General features: G+C 37.1%; 2 protein-coding genes across 6 annotated transcripts; one reads left to right on the forward strand and one right to left on the reverse strand.

The window, feature by feature from the left end:
- The first annotated feature begins 112 nt into the window (after nt 1–112).
- LOC112500117 (alpha-taxilin) lies at nt 113–6,174 on the forward strand. Of its 2 annotated transcripts, none has more exons than XM_025103425.1 (12): nt 113–298; nt 889–1,323; nt 1,569–1,648; nt 2,286–2,394; nt 3,015–3,082; nt 3,640–3,717; nt 4,255–4,319; nt 4,661–4,727; nt 4,828–5,010; nt 5,205–5,261; nt 5,345–5,440; nt 5,848–6,174. In XM_025103425.1, exons 2-12 carry the CDS (start codon nt 894–896, stop codon nt 5,971–5,973), a joined length of 1,359 nt encoding a protein of 452 aa, XP_024959193.1. In that variant the 5' UTR covers nt 113–298; nt 889–893; the 3' UTR covers nt 5,974–6,174. The 2 variants fall into 2 exon arrangements, with proteins under 2 accessions (XP_024959193.1, XP_024959202.1); XM_025103434.1 differs by having other exon boundaries at nt 5,811–5,882.
- Nucleotides 6,175–6,758: 584 nt separating this feature from the next.
- On the reverse strand, nt 6,759–15,803 carry LOC112500097. 4 transcript variants are annotated; one of them, XM_025103400.1, is made up of 5 exons: nt 15,445–15,803; nt 14,773–14,961; nt 14,188–14,685; nt 10,730–11,845; nt 6,759–9,259 (listed from the first exon to the last, which is right to left on the reverse strand). In XM_025103400.1, the coding sequence occupies exons 1-5, from the start codon at nt 15,641–15,643 to the stop codon at nt 7,026–7,028; spliced, it is 4,236 nt and encodes a 1,411-aa protein (XP_024959168.1). In that variant the 5' UTR covers nt 15,644–15,803; the 3' UTR covers nt 6,759–7,025. The 4 variants fall into 4 exon arrangements, with proteins under 4 accessions (XP_024959168.1, XP_024959176.1, XP_024959161.1 ...); XM_025103408.1 differs by having other exon boundaries at nt 10,730–11,704; nt 11,798–11,845; nt 14,188–14,961; XM_025103393.1 differs by having other exon boundaries at nt 14,188–14,961.
- Nucleotides 15,804–17,582: the final 1,779 nt, after the last annotated feature.

Here is a 17,582-nt window from a genome sequence, read left to right on the forward strand (position 1 = left end):
ACAGTTACCACAAACAACTCAGTTCTCCCTTGAATAGGCCCCTATATATATATATATATATATATATATATATATATATATATATATATATATATATATATATAGAATAGATACATACATTGTGAATGCCTGTTTCACCCTTGATTCGTTGAAACTACGGTTAGGTCGTCTTTTTGTTTATGATGTTTTGTGATATATACACAGAGGCACACACTCGTGGCTTCCCAAATCTATCGACTGTCTAAAAGGGAAGGGAATACCAGAGAGAGCTGCTATTCATTCTCAATCGCTTTTTTGGGTACGTAAAAACCCTTTGAAATTCACACAACACATGCCTCCCTCCCTCCCTCCCTCCTTCCTATTTTTCATTAGGTTTATGGCTTCCTTCATACTCGCTTTTTTCCAAACTAATTAGGTTTTTGTTTCAATTAAACATTTCTTCTCTCACAACCCTAAGGTTGCACTTTGCCATATCTCTCTCTCTTTTCTTTAATTTTATTCTTGTATGATGCCAATCATATCATGAATATGCTGGTATTTTGAGGATTTTATGTACCGTTTGTTTGGCAAAATGGAAAATCTGATTATGTTCATGAGCATGGATACATAACTCTCTCTATATATTTTTTTAATTTGTGATTTGTGGTTAAAAATGACGCCGTTAACTGTATATATGTTCTTTTGGGAACTTGTTGAGGAAAATGAAGAGTTTTATTTGTTTGTATCATAAGTTAATCCGGACGTATAACTTTTGATTTGAGATTGTCGGAATTGCAATGTTTGTTTGATTTGACGGACTACGTATGTTGTTGATGGGTGCCATGAGAAGGTTGTGACTATGAGTTTAGGTGAGATCTATCAGCTGAGATTAACCTTCTGAAATTGTAGGCGAAATGGAGAACCCTGCAGCAAATCAACTGCCTGAAGCAGATTCTTTACCTGATGGGTTTGTTGATAGCTCTGCAGAACCTCTAACCCCTACACCCGCAACACCAGATCAAGAAGATCAAGTAATTGATTATAAGGAGGAGAGACTGATAGAAGTTGATTCGAGGCCAGATTTGGTAGTGGATGACTTTCAGTCGAGCCAAGGCGATGATGGAAGTGCTGAGCAATCAAGAACGTTCCCTGTAGAACTATCTGAATACGTCAATTGTGATCCACATGAGTCGGTAAAGAAGCCTGAAGAGGATTGTACAGATCACACTGTTGCTGGATCACCAACTAATGTTTCTGAAAATGTGGGAAGGAAATCAGAACAGGGAATGGTTCCAACTGATGGAAACAAACATGCTGGAGAAACATGTCAAACTTCAGAAAACTGTAATATTTTTTTTAAATCCTGAAAGAAAGTTGTCTCCGTTATTTTCCTAGATTCACGTGTGATGTATTTTCACAATAACTTCATTTGGGGCACAATGCTCGGCCTTGCTCTGTGGCATTTTGAAGTTCCGTAGGAATATTCGTGACTAGTACTCTACAAGTTGAAAGTGGTTTTCGGTTGTACCCCACAACCCACATTATATATCACGTTGAGCCATTAACATTAACTACAATTTATATTCCAGCAACCGAGCAAGGAGTGGAATCGCAAGCAGCCGGCGTACAAGGAAAGCTACCATCAGAGAGCTCTGGAACAAGCAGAAAAGTATTTAGTAATAACTTTATACTTCTAATTATGTAGATTGCCTCTCTTTTACTGAATTAATAGGTAGGCTGTCATTAGAGACTTCTTTTGCTTGGAAAAATTGATTAATGTTTTTGTTGGCCCAAGGATTTTGGAAGCATTCTGATCTTGGGAACTCACAATTGGCCCTTGGGGTTTGTTTTTATTTCCGACTGTGCAGTTGAATAACTGCCTATGTGTTTTACATAAAGCATTGTGGTATATCCAGTGTCACTGCCTTGACATGGACTCTGTTACTTTGATCCTGAAAGCTGGCATTCAACTTCAGTATAAGTCCTGCTAACATCATAATTTTCAATATATAGATTCATGTTCAGTTGTCTAGCTCTTTATTTCATTATCAGCCTAAATAATTCTTCTTGTGGGAATTATGATTAACATTTATAGCCACGGTTGTTGTGAGCCTCCTCCATCTCTCCTTTTTTGGTTTGTGTGTACAACTGTGACTAAAACAAACACCATAAAAAATAAGCCAAGTCTATAAATTTTCCGTGATCTGAAGAAGTTTCATCTTTCCATATGCTGTTTTTCTGGTGATTGTAGGTTGGAGTATTAGGAGCTCTAAATATTTGAATCTATAACTCCTTTTCTGTTTCAGGATACATCTGAAGTAAAACGTAAGAGTGCCAAGCGTACATTCAAGACGGAAAAAGAATTTCTGGAGTTCACTCTAAGTTATCAGAAAGTTCTTTCCGAAAGAGATGCGGGTATGTTATTTTAATTGATAACATGTGACTGGATAGATCTATTGATGCTAGATATACTTTCTTGGTTCATTTTTGAGTTTATACAGTCTTACATGTATCTCTTTTCAACTGATGGTATATGCCATGCACGCATGGAATAGGCCTATAAGGACCCGGCTAGAAACATATGCATATATGACCATCAGAAAATAATCTATTTATAGTGCTTTCTAAAATAATTTGTTACCATAAAGATGATACTTTACAACATTATGACTGCCATTCCTTAGTTGTTCTCTGCGAGAATAGGGTTCGGGGTTGGGGTACTTTATATCAGTTGATGATTGCAAGCGGTGTCATGCCTAGTGTTTGCCTAGAGCAAGCATTGATCCCTCCTGCAGTTCTCCTGTACATATTAGTATTTTTTTAATGAAGCCAACGAGTATTTTCTTGAATAATTCCTCCTAGAAGACTATAGATTAAACGGTTATTATTCTTGTGTATGTATTTCATTTAGCACTGAATTGTTTCTCCATCATTTCATGAATGCAAATCGACTGCATTTGGACGTTTATATTGACAACAAAGTACATTTCTTTTTCCTTTTGTATTTCATTAATTTGATGATTCTCCTTTTTCAGCTATTTCTATGCGAGATAAACTCGAGTCATTGTGTAGGGAGCTACAACGTCAAAACAAGATGTTAATGGTATGCTTCAGTTATTCTTATGCACCATCTCATGTCTTCTCAAATTTAGTAGCTTTAACATGATGGTTATTCCAGTGTTGATCTATGTGAACATTACAAAATTTATACCAGCAAAACCATCACCTTTGTCTGATTCTCCTTCCTCCCTCGCCTAGTTATCGTGTTGTGGTTCTCCAAAGTGAACAGTTTTTAGTAATCATTTTCTTTATCTATTTCATAGTTGCACTTGACTGACAAATTATTTGCTAGCAACTTTTAGTTTCATAGTATTATTATTAACTCATCCTTGTTTATTTGGGTATATAGGAATAACGGTTTTCATGAACAATTTAATGCTCATGCTACACATTTGAGACTATTGCATTTTTATATTTGGTTCTATTTGATGTACTTTTTATGTTGCCGAGTGAATTCCCCTGAGTTATTGTGCATCTGATCACTTCTTTTCTCTCATTTTATGTGATTCCAGTTATGATTGGACCAAAAAATCCATTGAGATTTATTCTCTTCGAGCATGTCCTTGATGCAATATTTACAAGTCTTCTGTTGTGTGGCAGGACGAGTGCAAAAGAGTATCAACAGAAAGTCAAAACCTAAGGCTAGATCTATCGAACAAGTTTCAGGAAGCAATAAAGGTCCGTTATTCTTGTAAACATATGTATGTTTCTTGTGGAAGCCTTCTCTCCACATACGAGACCCCTGTAGGCCCACCTAGAGGGGCTTAGGTGCGTGTGTTTGGAGGTCAAACATTAGTCAATTCATACACAATGACACATACACATCTTCTTTTCCGAAAACAAGCTATATCTTGATTTTTTGATGTCGGGCCTACTGCTTATGAAATATATAATTTAGCATGGATGTTTCTATTGATGTACAGCCGACTTTTTTTCAGCTTGTTTAGAACCCACAACAATTTTAACTTCCCGATTGACTTGTTTGATTTTTCAGTGACAATCTCCAAAATGGATGGAGTATGCATACTTTTCATATGTTCATGCTTGCAAGCGCTATAAAGTTCTCTACTTTTTAACAGATACTACTTGATTTCTTGGAAAGCTGATAATTTTTCTGCAAATCTTCCTCTTTCCAAGTATCTTCATGGTGGAGTCATCTTATTGCAGGGGTATATGCATGTTGCATCTGACTAGTATTTTCTTGCTTTGTTATAGGATGTTACGAGTAAGCTGGAGGAGCAAAGGGATGACAGCCTGACCCAACTGAAGGAGAATGAAATGTGAATATATGATATTTCATACTAAATTCTTGGACTCCTATAATTAATGAGTATTGCCTTAAGTCATGTGACTGAAGTCAAATGGGGAATGTAAAACTGTATGATCCTTCTGGACTCACCCTCTTATTAATATCTGAATATTAATGGGATTAAAAAAAGAAAATTTGTTTCTAGGGGCCTGGACATTAGATTAATGGTGGTTAGTACATCTTGGCATTAAACTTGACCGTTGACTTTATATATATGGGCGAGGTGTGCTAAGAAACCAAATACAGAATCTGTGTTCAGTGCTTTCTTCTTTTTTATGATATTGTTCTATTAACCTACAAGATCTTTTTCAGGTTAAGAAACCAATTGAGGCAAAAGGAGGATCAAAATGCCCTTATTGAGCAACAATATACTCAACAGGTAACTCATTATATACACTTGGACTGATGATGTAAATAAACCAAGTTTTTCTTTGTTAGAAATTATGCATTTATTTGACAACATGAATTTTTTGATGCAGTTGAAGCAGAAAACTATAGAACTCCAAATTGCAGATTTGAAGATTCAGCAACATGAAGAAAAATTGGTGAAGGAACAGTCCCAGATGAAGACATATGCAGACCAGGTGTCACAATTGTTGGCAACTGAAAAGAATTTGCGGTTACAGTTAACTGCTGATGGTGAAAAATTCCAGCAATTTCAGGTTAACCTTGGTCTGCCATCATTCTTACTGCCTTGATAGAATTGCATTGTAAAAGCTTTCACTCATTACATGTTTAGACACATGTAAGAAGTTGCATTGATTTATGAAATATTGAGGAATTCGGGCCTAAGTCATGTACATATTGTAAGTGAAGTATACATAGTATGCGTCTCAGACAAGTTAAACTGTTGCAGGATGCATTAGTGAAGAGCAATGAGGTTTTTGAAACATTCAAGCAAGAAATTGAGAAGGTATGCACATCCTTCTTTTTCACTGCAATTGCATACTGCTTAGCTTTATGTTTCTGAAGGATATTGTTACTGTGTAAACTTAGATGGCAAAATCAATAAAGGAACTCAAAAAGGAAAATACCTTTCTAAAGGGCAAGACCGAGAAGTCAGACATCACTCTCATACAACTCGTGGAAGAGGTGAGTCTTGATTTTACCTTATTTATAGTCAGTCTTTTAGGTATATCTTCCAACAGAAAATAAATAAGCCATTGGACCTGCATGGTTTCTTTCACTTGCACGCTTTAATAAAAAGACTGATTCTCAAAATCACATCAATTATGTATTCTCATATTCATTTATCGTTTGAATTTACGAGATTGAGGTAGTTTAACAAAGTCATTCAATTAATTATTGGACACTTGTATTTGCCAGATCCCCACCTCAATTGAATGGAGAGAATGTAACTAATATGATCTTGAGGATCCAAGTACATGATTGATTTTATTAGATACAAGTGAAAAGATGATAAAAGTTGATGATCACTTTCTATAGTTTGGTTTATATACAGTGGTTTTGAAATTTATGGTTTTACTTGGTATGAGCAGCGGGAACGCATGAAGAAGCAACTAGAAAAAACCAAGAATCAAAAAGAAAAGCTTGAATCGTTATGCAGATCACTTCAAGCAGAGAGGAAGCAGAATCCAATTGGGCAAAACAATGCTGCTGATTGAAGTAAAATCAGATTCTAGGTTTCATTTTCTCATTCCGATTTCTTGTTGCTACATGTACTGAATATAATGTAGTCGAACAAACTTGTGTACTGAATATAATGTAGTCAAACAAACTTGTGTGGTCAGAAAAACCGATTTGAGTTGAAGCATTTTTGCTTATAGTTTCAAGTCTGGAAATAGCAGATTCCAAGTGTTGATCACATGTTTCCGATTTGCTAATATAATCGTAGCTCGATGAAAGCCCTCCGGCCTCCACCATTCTGGTATTGTTCTGTTTATATTGGTAGTGGTTGGGAGTTGGATGTTCCAGAAAGGTAATGGTTTTCTGATGTCGTCTACTTTGTTTCCCCAAGATCATCCTGCTGGATATGCAGACTCTAAAATACCATCTCTTCTGCTGCTAAAGTTTAAGTATATTCTATTTTTATATTTATCACTGACCACGATTTGACCCAAAAAGGGATATCTTCTAGCAAGTAGCAATGCCCTGGACCACATAATACAAACGTAACCAATTTAGAACATTTTCAACTAATTTATCCAAAACTTTATTTTGTATAGTGTAATTAGAACTCGGCTTAATTTAGGTATAGTCTGAATAAAACCGTGATTGAATGAAGATTGTGAAATATGCAGTGTCTGAAAAGCAGTTTCAAATCTTGTCCATTACTTGATGGAAGGTTCTTGTGATCTAAACAACATCCTTTATATCCCTTTGTTACCATAAGCCACTGAATCCTTTCTTGTGATTAGAGTTAAACAGACAAAATTAATTATTTTGTGCATTTGATAAATACAACAACATATATATATATTAAGTAGCATCCTCCAAAAAAGATCCCATACTATCATCCTACCCTACCCTACCCTATCCTATCCTCCCTACTACAACAAACAGAACATATATAATACATAAAACACACTCACCAAGCTTCACCACCATTTTGTGTTGTTTTTGCATAATGCACTCTCTTGTTGCTCTTCTTTCTTTCCTTCCTTCCATCCCAATCTCAAACTTTACCTTCCTCATGATGGTAAGGTAATTTACTTTTCTAGTCTGATGTTTGATTTAAAGAACAAGAATCGAACTTGGAGGAAGAGGTATTGCTAAAAGCAGCAGGATATTTTGCCAGCAACATGGCTGAGTCAGGCAAAGTCTGTATTCTGTTCCCATCCCAAAATCCATAACTCCTTGATGGAGGAACATTCTTTTTATCATTATCAAACTCCAGGTTGAATAGCCTTCCACCATTTGGTTTTCCAATGCTACTACTCTCTCTTGCGCTACCATTTGCATTCGACCCAGAAAGATTAGTTAAAATCTGACCAAAAAGTTTCACATCACCACTCCTACGTGGCCTTTCCAGGGAACAACTCTGTCTCGGTTCTTGGGACACAGAGCAATCCATTTCTTCCAACTTAAAGTTGCTTTGTGGTTCATGCCAACTTAAACTCCCATTCTTCCCTTCCTTAGCAGAAGGGATGCTAACAGGAAGAATATGGGAAGATTCCTCACAATCAAGCAAGGAACGTTTCGAAAGATGCAAATGATAACCATCCATACTTGAACATCTTTGATCACCACTCTTCCTGAAAGAGAGTCTTCTGGATGATACATCATCCTGGCTAAGAGTCTTCCCGAATCCAGGATCTTTGGGAAAGAAATTCAGCATCAGAAACCCATTTTCTGAAGAGGCATTTAACTCCATATTGTTTCCACGATCAATGCTTAAATCCAGACAAGTACCTCTAGAGTAATGGGAAGCAAAATTGAGATCTTCAGCTGGACATGAACTTAATCTTCTCACTGAGCTACTAGTATTGCCATTGAAACTAGGCAACGGATGCTCAGATTCCCTAATTCCTTGTCTACAAATCTTAGCAGACACCTTGGCAACACCTGTTGCAGAAGAGTAGTCATTCATTTCTTCAACAGACCCTTCAGAATACATATTTTGGTGGGCGTTGGTGGTTTCAGTAGCTTCACTGTCAGCAGCTCCCTCCAAATTACGGTTTGAACACCCACTTTCTCCAATCAACTCTACTTGAGGCTTTTTTTCTGCATGGGATACCAAATTCTCCAACATAAGCTCAGGCTCCCTACAGCCATTCCTATCAGATTCGGCATGCTCTTCCCTGATATCAGACGAGTGCAGGTCAATCTTATTACACTCCGAAGAAGATTTATCATGGGAAACAACCGACCCGCAAGCATCTTCATGATCACTCCCACCCCCTTGGTTGGCACCGGTTGTACCTTCACTGCCAGCCTCAAGATGGATCACATCCAATCCAAGACATTTACGAGCCTTGCTAAAAAACACTCTGCACTCATCTGTAGATCTTGTTCGCATGTATCTTGAAATCATTGAAAAATCCTTACCATAAGATCGCACTGCCTGCATGAAACTTGACTTCTCTTCATCCATCCAATCACAAGGATCCATATCTTCCCCACAACTGTTATCTGAACAAGTATCCTCATCAACATCATCTAGTGTGCCCTCAGGTGTCAAATGCAGTGAAGAACCACCCAATTTCTGGCATCTCCTTCCAGGTTCAACCGAACTTGTAATACAAGAACTTAACGCATCTGATGACATAGACCCACAAATCCCAGCTAAAACATCAGCTGCAGCTGTTTCCTGCTCATTACAAGACATAGCAAAATTATTTGACCTCTCTAAGATGCCAACATCGCCACCAGGAAGTTTTTTATCACTAGACGAGCCAACATAACAATTAGCTGTGTATTTATGTTGCTTTTGCATCCCATCATCCATATTGGCAACCGTTGCTGAAGCAGCACCAAGCATGTCAAGGGAAGTAGCATTTGTATCTCGATTCAATCTTTTCCCAGATGTGACCAAATAGATATTAGCAGTATAAGACTTCCCATTTGCAAATTTTTTATTCTTCTTTGTTTTCTGAAAAAAATCAGACTTATGATACTTGTAATAGAACTCAACACAATCAGCAATTGTTTTGTGTTCCAAAAAAGATGCAATTTTTCTGAAGTTTTTTCCAAACAAAGAATACTTATCCAAGAAGATTTCCTTCTCTTCTATTGTCCAGGGATTGACAATGGATCTTTCCTTTTCAACATCAATAGGGTTCTCCAGTAATCCGTTATCCGAAATGAACCTTGAGGCAATGTATTCCCTCTTGTCTAACATAAAAGATGGCATCTTCAGCGTATTCTTGTAAATCTTGATCTGTGAATCTGAAAGCAGCTTCTTCACATAATCAACTATCTCCGTGGTTGGAACCAGGCTCAAACTTCCAGCTATAGAGAAAATACAAGCAGAATCTCAGACAAATTAGAGGCATATGAAAGTCCTATAAAGTAAAATCAACCAACCAGCAAACGGCATCAAATTTTACACTGGCTGAATAACCAATCCAGTCCCAACACATTGTCTCATGTATGATAACATAAAACATTGAATACATAACATGATCCAAAGGCATATAACACAAAGATCCACTCAATACGAATCAGGCATAACAAGCAATTATAAGGTGATTACAAAGTTGTTAAAGGCTCAAGGCGCACTTAGGCGCAAAGGTCTCAGGGCCTAGACGCAAGGCGCTGACCTCAGGAACGCGAGGCGGATATTATCAAAATGTGTGTGTGTGTGTATATATATATACATATAGACACACACAGTTACACAACTCAAATAAGCAGCAAGTAGAAGCCTCAAATGCAGCAACCAACAATACTTCGATAGATGCAAAACAGATAAGGTTTTAAGGCTGGAGTTGTGAGGGAGAAGTTTTAAGGTCTGGGTATATTTGGTTTGACTTATGTCATCTATTTATAAATCTTCTTCTATGAGAGATGAAAATAACTTGTTTAGTATCAGGGTTTGACTAGGTATTTAATAACTCTTTATGAGGCGTGCCTAGGCCCACAAGGCGCCACAGCCAAGGCGCAGGGCCTTAGTGAGCCTGGTAAATACACCTAGCCTCGACTTTAAAAAAAGCCCAAGACCTTGAGCCTTATGAGCCTCAGAGCCTAAGGCGGGCTTTTTAACAACAATGGGTGATGATCACTAAACCAAAACAAACAGACATTGCCTCTATAAGAAAAAGGGTAGGAAAAGTAGGATGTATGCAAGCCCTCTACCCAAGGAGAGGCTGTTTCCATGAAGACCCCATTTTGCAAGACAAAAATTAACTTAACAAGCGAGCAAGCTAGAGATGAGAGCGTGTGGAGATAGAGAAGGCAGAAACCGCATCAAGTAAATAGCCCGCACAAGGGAGCAAATATGGCAATGCACAAACTCTGAGACTCACCAAGCAAATGAGCAAATATGAAAAAAGAAATAGCCTACACTCCACTAAGTAATTAATCAATAACTTGGACCGAGAAACATACATAGTTTAATTAACTAATTAACCTAACTAAAAACTTAAGCTTGATGATTAGTTCTATCATACAGGCCAAAAAAACAATGACCTGTCATGAAAATTATCATGCTGTGCTCTTTTAATCAGTACAAAATCATGGGCATGCCACTCTATTGTGCATGAAGGGTACTGACAACTCTTTCAATCTAAATCAAAATGGAAGCCACTTGTTAGACATCTCATTTGCCCAAATAAAAAGAAATCACACAAACAAAATTCAGGTAGAGCAAGATGACAAGCTACAAGAAAGGCTGCCGACACAATAAAAGTCCAACACAGACCATATGCAATTCAAACAGAAAGACTTCAAGTAGAATTTCTACATGGTTCAACTTCTTACCAGAAGATAAACGAGAATGACTGGAGGAGTCGTGCTTCTGATGATCAGCATATCCCATTCGTGAGCTCAATTCAAACTTCTTTTGTGACTTCGCACTAAATCTTTTTATAGAAAGCAAACGAAGATCTTCCTTCCAGGGGTACTGAAGTGCCCGAAACTTTAAAGTGATAACCCTTTCCTTAAATTTTATAAAACGCTTTCTCATAACCATTTTCTTCTTAATTAATGACACATCGGTAGCACTTGAAATATTGGTACGCAAATGTGTGGTCGGCAACATCTTACTAAATGCATCAGATGCTCTATTAGCTAAATCTCTGTTTGAAGCCAATATCATGTCACATAACTTATTTTCACTACCATAATATACATCACCACCAATGGGAATTGTATGACCACTGCCTGTCGGAACCTGACTGCCATCTCTGCAAGAATTTACAACACCTACCATGTCATCATTGGCATGATGTGGGGGAAATTTAGCTTGCTCAGATCTTATATCCAAATTAGAAGGAGAATCCTTTCGTTCCACTGCATCAGGGTGCTTAACATTGTTGCATAAAGCAAGAGGTTTCACAAGTTTAGAAGTTGCAGTGCCTGGACTTTTTCTGTCCAAATCTTCAGCTCCAGTACGTTCTTCTAGAAAACCATCAGCCTTCTCCATAAGCATATCTACTGAAGAAATGATTTTCAGGGGCAAATGTACAAATCTTTTTCCAGGGTTCTTATTGTTGCGCTCTGTTGGTGAAGAACTGGAAGCAGCCGGAAAAGGACACGAACCTCCATCAGAAATCAACAACTTCAATTCATGCTCAAGTGAATCAATTTCAGTTTCTGTGATTTCAAGTGTCCTTGAAATGTCTGCTTTCCATACCTGTAACTTGTCCATTGCAGTAGATTCTACAAAGCCATTCCCTGGAGCACCTGATTCATCAGACTGCAGCAGTTCTTCAAGTGAGGAGCTCAAGTTAAAGCCTTCAGTAATTTCCAAATTCTCCAAGTTAAAAGCTAATCCCTCTGTGTGGTTTTGAGACAGATGTAAAGAAGCAACATTAGGATTACAAGTACCATTATCCACTGTAGCTGCCTTAATAGATCCATCCTTCTCTTCTAGACCTGTCATGCCATAGCACTTGCAAATTTAGATGGACAGTAAATAACAAATAAATTGTTTTAAAACTACTTCAAAATGCAATCTACTTCTGACATGAGAACTAGAACATGACATGTCTAAACATGTCAAGAATAGTGTCCCATAAAAACAGTTAAAGAAACAAAAGACTGGTAGCTGCAGAATGTGTCTCTTACATATGTAGCTTCCTTTCAGATAACTTTTCTTCCATCAATAGCCATAATGAGCCCAACTAGTTTGAAAGCAAAACTCTGATGATATTGGTTTAATTGACAACATTTAACAACTTAACAACATATTAACCAGCCAGTGCAGTCACAAACAAAGTGATGCGTGATGAACTCACCTATTATTTCTAAAACTCCTATTTTTATGACTTACAAGGGTAGCAAAGAAAATGCACCATAATACTGTTAGATCGAAAAGAGAGGGTGGCAGAGTTAGTTGTGGAAAAGGAAAAAAAACAAGTGGAGTACAAGATGCTAGTCATTCAGAAAATTTATATTCTATTCTATTGTTGTTGGTGATCAATCAATCAAACATTCGACTTTCTCTTCTCTGTTTTCTTCATATTTCCTCTGTCTTCTCTTATTTTTCTGGGTTGCAGCTTCTTAAATCCTCTCTGTTCTTTTTTTTTCAAGTAAAGTATATAAAATCGATGAGAATGTAAGAAATACGATCCAACACTTTCTTCCTATTCCGCATTAAATGATGCCCTTACAGAAGATAGCATTCAGAAGTAATAGAAAGGCTAATAACTTCTACGTAGATGGAGCCATCACAATCCGAGAGAGTTCATAAAACCACACCCTCAAGGAGCTCCATCGCAAACAATAAATATAATAGATTTTCAAAAACATGAATATAATGTCATAGATAAAAGTGTCATGCTAAATGCTTTGAGATTAACATTGCCAGAACTAAGCATGATAACCCTACATTTCCTCCAATACAAAGAAAAATATGATTAAGGCATACAAGCACATAAAAGAATTCAAAAAGAACAATACAAGCAAGTAACGAACAATGAAAAACAAAAAAAGTGCATCTAATCAGTGCAGTTAAGATTCAACAACTTAGGTAGATGTGGAATCCCAATCCTGTAGAAAATGAGAAGCCATTGCATAAAAAAGTTTGGATTTGCTAGTGAAAACTTGTGAATGAATCTTTGAAAGGATGCAACTGTACTAAGAGATAAGAACATACCTAATCAAGCAGCAATGATAACAAAAGATTGCAACATCAACAAATATATAAATAACTTAATCAAATAAAAGAAAATAATAACATAACCCTTGTATCCTTAATATGTCCATCACTACTTTCTAGCCTCTCCTGCATCAGTGGTCGTCTTTCGAAGTCTCTACATATCCGACGTACTATATATAAGTTTATCATAGCAAAACTATCTTGATACATAACACAAATACATTGTTTACCTTTCTAACATTTTTTAAATATCTTGGGACTTCTCCAACATCAAGTTCTATGACTCTAATTTGTATTTTACGTGTTCAAGGATGGATTGAACATCTCGTAAATAGCCAAACTGAAGCAACTATGCATGTTAAAATAACGTTTAAAAATTAGTTTGCTTCATTTCAGGTAGCCCAAGTGCTTTGTAGAGTCTTGTTGTATGGCAAAATATGAATCAACATGATTCTCGGTAATCGAAGTATTCTCCATGTGTGCCAATTCAAGCAAGGACATTCATGGAGAGAAAATAATGATACTCTGATAGTGATAAAGAAGAGAAAAGGATGCAGAAAAAAATAAACTTTAAGTGACTAAATTAGGTAGGCTCCACCTTTGGAAGGTATAGAGTAATGATACAGGTAACCTCATTTTCTCCCTATATCCCCCAACTCACTAAAATCAGGTAGTCCAACATGTCAATATTTTTATAAGCATTGCAAAAAATATTATAGGACTAGAATTCATATCATATGTTCCACTTGCATACATGGCACTTGAATATCGTTAAGGCCTTATGAAAACAATGACAGTGACAATTGGCAATATAAATAATTAGATGGTTTATAGGTCATCAAAATCGTAGGCAATAATAAAATGGCAAAATATCATTCAATTCACTATTTAACCCATGTCATTTGAAAAAAGTTCATTTTCCTTCTATTTTTGTTGTTCAATTTTTTTCCTTAAGAGAAAGGTACACAAGAGGTCTACTGTCTGTCTACCAGACATGAAAATATAAAGGATCACTCATCATGAATTTGGGGTAACAATGGCAACTTGGGAGATGAAAAAGATCGATAGGACACGGAAAAACGCAATTTAAGATTACGAATCAGGGTAACATAATTACCTGGAGAGGAACTGCAAGCAAATGAGTAAGGAGTAGTAGGAGATGCAGATTCTGAGCAACCGGTAAGGCTGGGGCTTTTATCAAGTAGATTAGAAGGACTAGAAAGCAAAGGTTCTGAGCAGCTGACACCATCAACCATTCCATTTCTGGCTCCAGACTCTTTATCAACAATATCATAAGGGCCAACCTTCTTTTTCTCGTACTTGGCCAACCCCTCACCCCATCCAAGGCGGGGCTTTTTACGGGAAGAAACCTCATCAGCAGGGGTCCTTGGTGTCAGACAAAGGACAACATCCCCCGAAGGGGATTGAACAGGAGTGCTATTACCCAGTTGAGCATCTATCTTGGTATCAAGGGAATCCAACCTAATGATCTTACAGCTACTTGAATGGCTGAAACCAGAACCTCTTGAAGATAAGCTTCCCGAACGGATCCATTTAAGAGGCTTCCAATCAAGTGAATCCTCCTTGTCGAGTCCCTGGCTGCCTGTAGTACTGACTTCACCACCATTTTTCTTAGCATGTTGGTCATTCAACTGAAGTTGCTCCCATGAGTTTACAGAGTCAGTAAGGGGATAAGAGTTACCGTTTAGTGATAGAGTGGTCGCCCATGAGTTTCCTCCTTTCAGGGGTTTCTGACTGCCCAAGGCCACTGACATCCTACTATTGTTAGTATTGTTCTCTTTACTGTTATCGTTCTTGCAATACTTGTATTCACGTGATCCAGACTCCACTGTTGTAACATGAAACCCACCACTAACCGCCTTATCATAACCTTCAGTGGCAAATATTCAAACAAAAAAAAGAAAGAAAAGAGAGATCAATGAATCAATTAGCGAAAGTAAAGAATAACCCGATATCAACAGAGTAATCCCTTGAAGACAAGCAAGCTCCCTTCAGCTCCAGATCCAATGCCATCAAATACAAGAAAGAACATAGATCTATAAAATTAGTAGCCTTATGGTTCAAGTTAAATGGCCATCTTCCCTCTGAAACTTTTATATAAAAAAGCGGTACCGAGGGCGTACTCTCTAGTGAATAAAATCCACCCTCCCAGATCTGCCCCCAATTCTATATGCCTATAGCCCATGTGTGCGTACTTGGGAGATGGACAAACGGGGACACAGGAGAAACGCAAGATAGTTCGTAACCTAAATAATTAAACTTGGTCAAATCAGACAGATTTTTGATTTCCAGACCCTAAGAATGTGACCGAAATGGGAAAACAATAATAAATAAAAACAACCCAAAAACTTACCGGAAAAGGGTTGGCGGAAATCAGAGGGGCCACCACCGGCCAGACGACAGGACGAAGAGGATCCACGATTGTTATGATTCGAAGGAGTAGTTGGCGGCTCTCTCCATTGCGGCGGGACAGTTCCTACAGGGTCCGAAGACGACGGCTTCCTCGCCTTAAAGAAATCCTTCCGATCGAATGGCAATGGCTCCGGCGGCATCAATCAATGAATTTGATTCCAACAAGTCCTTCTACACCGCCACACCTCTAATAACGCATCCGCTACAAAAATTAAAACAAGAAATCCAGCCAGATAAGGTATTTCCAACAAAATTTGACGAGGCAAAATTAGGGTTGGATTTTGATGAATGAAGCGCCAATTCTCTCTGCGTCTAGAAAATCTCGAGAGAGAGAGAGAGAGAGCGCGCGTTTTGATGGATAAGCTGAGAAAGAAAATTAGAATGTTAAAACGACGGGTAGGTTTATACGATTGTATCTCAACCGCACCCCCATTAAACCCGAATTTATTCCTCTCTCGGCGTCCGGTTCCAGAACATAACCAACCAGGTGCATTTGGCGATCGTCATCCGGACCCAGGGGATAGTTTACACCAACTCATGATTTCTTCTCGAATTTGAAAAGAAAATAAAAAAGACTGAGATTGTTTGGCAGTTGCTGAAAGATTTAGTGTAAAATGATTAAGAGGCTCTTATGATATAGTGTAAAATGATATATAATTGTTTATAATGAAATTAAGGTATTAAACGGTTAAGAAAGACAGATAATACAAAATAATTCGGAGGGTTTTAGAACCATTATTAGACGGATTTTTTTTTGTCAAACAAGATTTACATCTTAACGATTCAGATGTTGTCTCTTAAGGATGCGTTTGGTATGCAGACTACATGGGACGGGACAAAAAAAATAGTCTCATTTTAGCATGTCATAGACAAAAAATACATGAGACGAGATGGGACTATTTTTAAATTTCATTGGACAAAACTTGATGGTTTTTGTTCCACCAAAAAAGGTGGAACAACATGGGACTAAATATGATTTGACTATATTAACCCTTGTTTCAAATCGGAAAACCTAATTAGCACAACCCCTCTTCACATCGTCTCTTCCATCATCGTCTACCTCTTCACATCATCTCTTCGTCATCGTCTCTACCACAGCCTCTTCACATCGCCTCTTCCACATCGGCTTCTTCCACCGGCCTCCATCGCCTCCTCTGCAATCGGTTTGATTTCTCGATTTCTCCCTCTCGTTTTTTTGTTGCGCACGATTATGCTTTTTTTCTGTTTATCGCCTCCTCTGCAATCGTTTCTTCACCAAATGGCTTAATAACACAAATTTCCTAGTGGTAAACAACATTTAGGGGTAATATGGTCATTTTAACAGTTTTTTCATGTTCTGTCCTAGTCGTACCAAACATGGGACAGACAATTAATCTCGTACTGTCCCGTCCTGTCATGTCATGTCCGATCCAGTCTGCATACCAAACACTACCTAATATAACTAACGATTCAGATGTTGCCTCATTTACAATAACATTTTGATAATTTTATAACTTTAATAATAATCTTTATTAAAGGATTTTTTTATTTCCTTTCTTTTCGTGTTTTGATGAAAAATTTTGTTATGATTATTTTATTCAATTGTCGTTTGAATGTAACGAACTTGGTTCAAGATTGAGGTAGTTTGATCAAGTCATTGCACGCTTGTATTTGTGAGATCCGGCCTTCATTGAATGGATTTGAATACTAATGTTTTTGAATTTTTTTAGTATTAAACTTCTGTTAATTTGTGATTTAAAACACAATATTTGGTTTATAGACTCTTTATGTATTCTCATAAATCATGGGGGTTCTCTTTTGAACATTTCCCTATATATATACTAGAAGAATATTCGAGCAATGCAGCGAGATAAATCTCTATTTAATGTTTATTTTTTTATCTATATATATATATTACGATTCTATGTGATTTTGAGAAGGTGATAATGTATTTATTTATGAATTAAATATAAATTTGAATATAACATAAAAATTATAAAAAAAATAAAATCGATTTAATAGTTCTCGTTTTTTTGATGTAATTTCTTTAACTCAATTTTTTATTATAATTTAATTTAGATTTAATAACAAAGTAAATTA

The sequence above is a fragment of the Cynara cardunculus genome (genome assembly GCF_001531365.2).
Source record: "Cynara cardunculus var. scolymus isolate 2C chromosome LG 1, CcrdV1, whole genome shotgun sequence".
Lineage (NCBI taxonomy): Eukaryota > Viridiplantae > Streptophyta > Magnoliopsida > Asterales > Asteraceae > Cynara > Cynara cardunculus.

Bases quoted from the DNA above. Each gene is read 5' to 3' on its own strand.
- LOC112500117 (XM_025103425.1), top strand. From the start codon at position 894: ATGGAGAACCCTGCAGCAAATCAACTGCCTGAAGCAGATTCTTTACCT. The intron at 2,395-3,014 runs GTATGTTATTTT...CTCCTTTTTCAG, and splicing joins TCTTTCCGAAAGAGATGCGG to CTATTTCTATGCGAGATAAA. The intron at 4,320-4,660 runs GTGAATATATGA...GATCTTTTTCAG, and splicing joins CAACTGAAGGAGAATGAAAT to GTTAAGAAACCAATTGAGGC.
- LOC112500097 (XM_025103393.1), bottom strand. From the start codon at position 15,643: ATGCCGCCGGAGCCATTGCCATTCGATCGGAAGGATTTCTTTAAGGCG. The intron at 11,846-14,187 runs GTAATTATGTTA...ATGGCATGACAG, and splicing joins TGCTTGCAGTTCCTCTCCAG to GTCTAGAAGAGAAGGATGGA. The intron at 9,260-10,729 runs GTAAGAAGTTGA...TTTTCTCTATAG, and splicing joins TCATTCTCGTTTATCTTCTG to CTGGAAGTTTGAGCCTGGTT.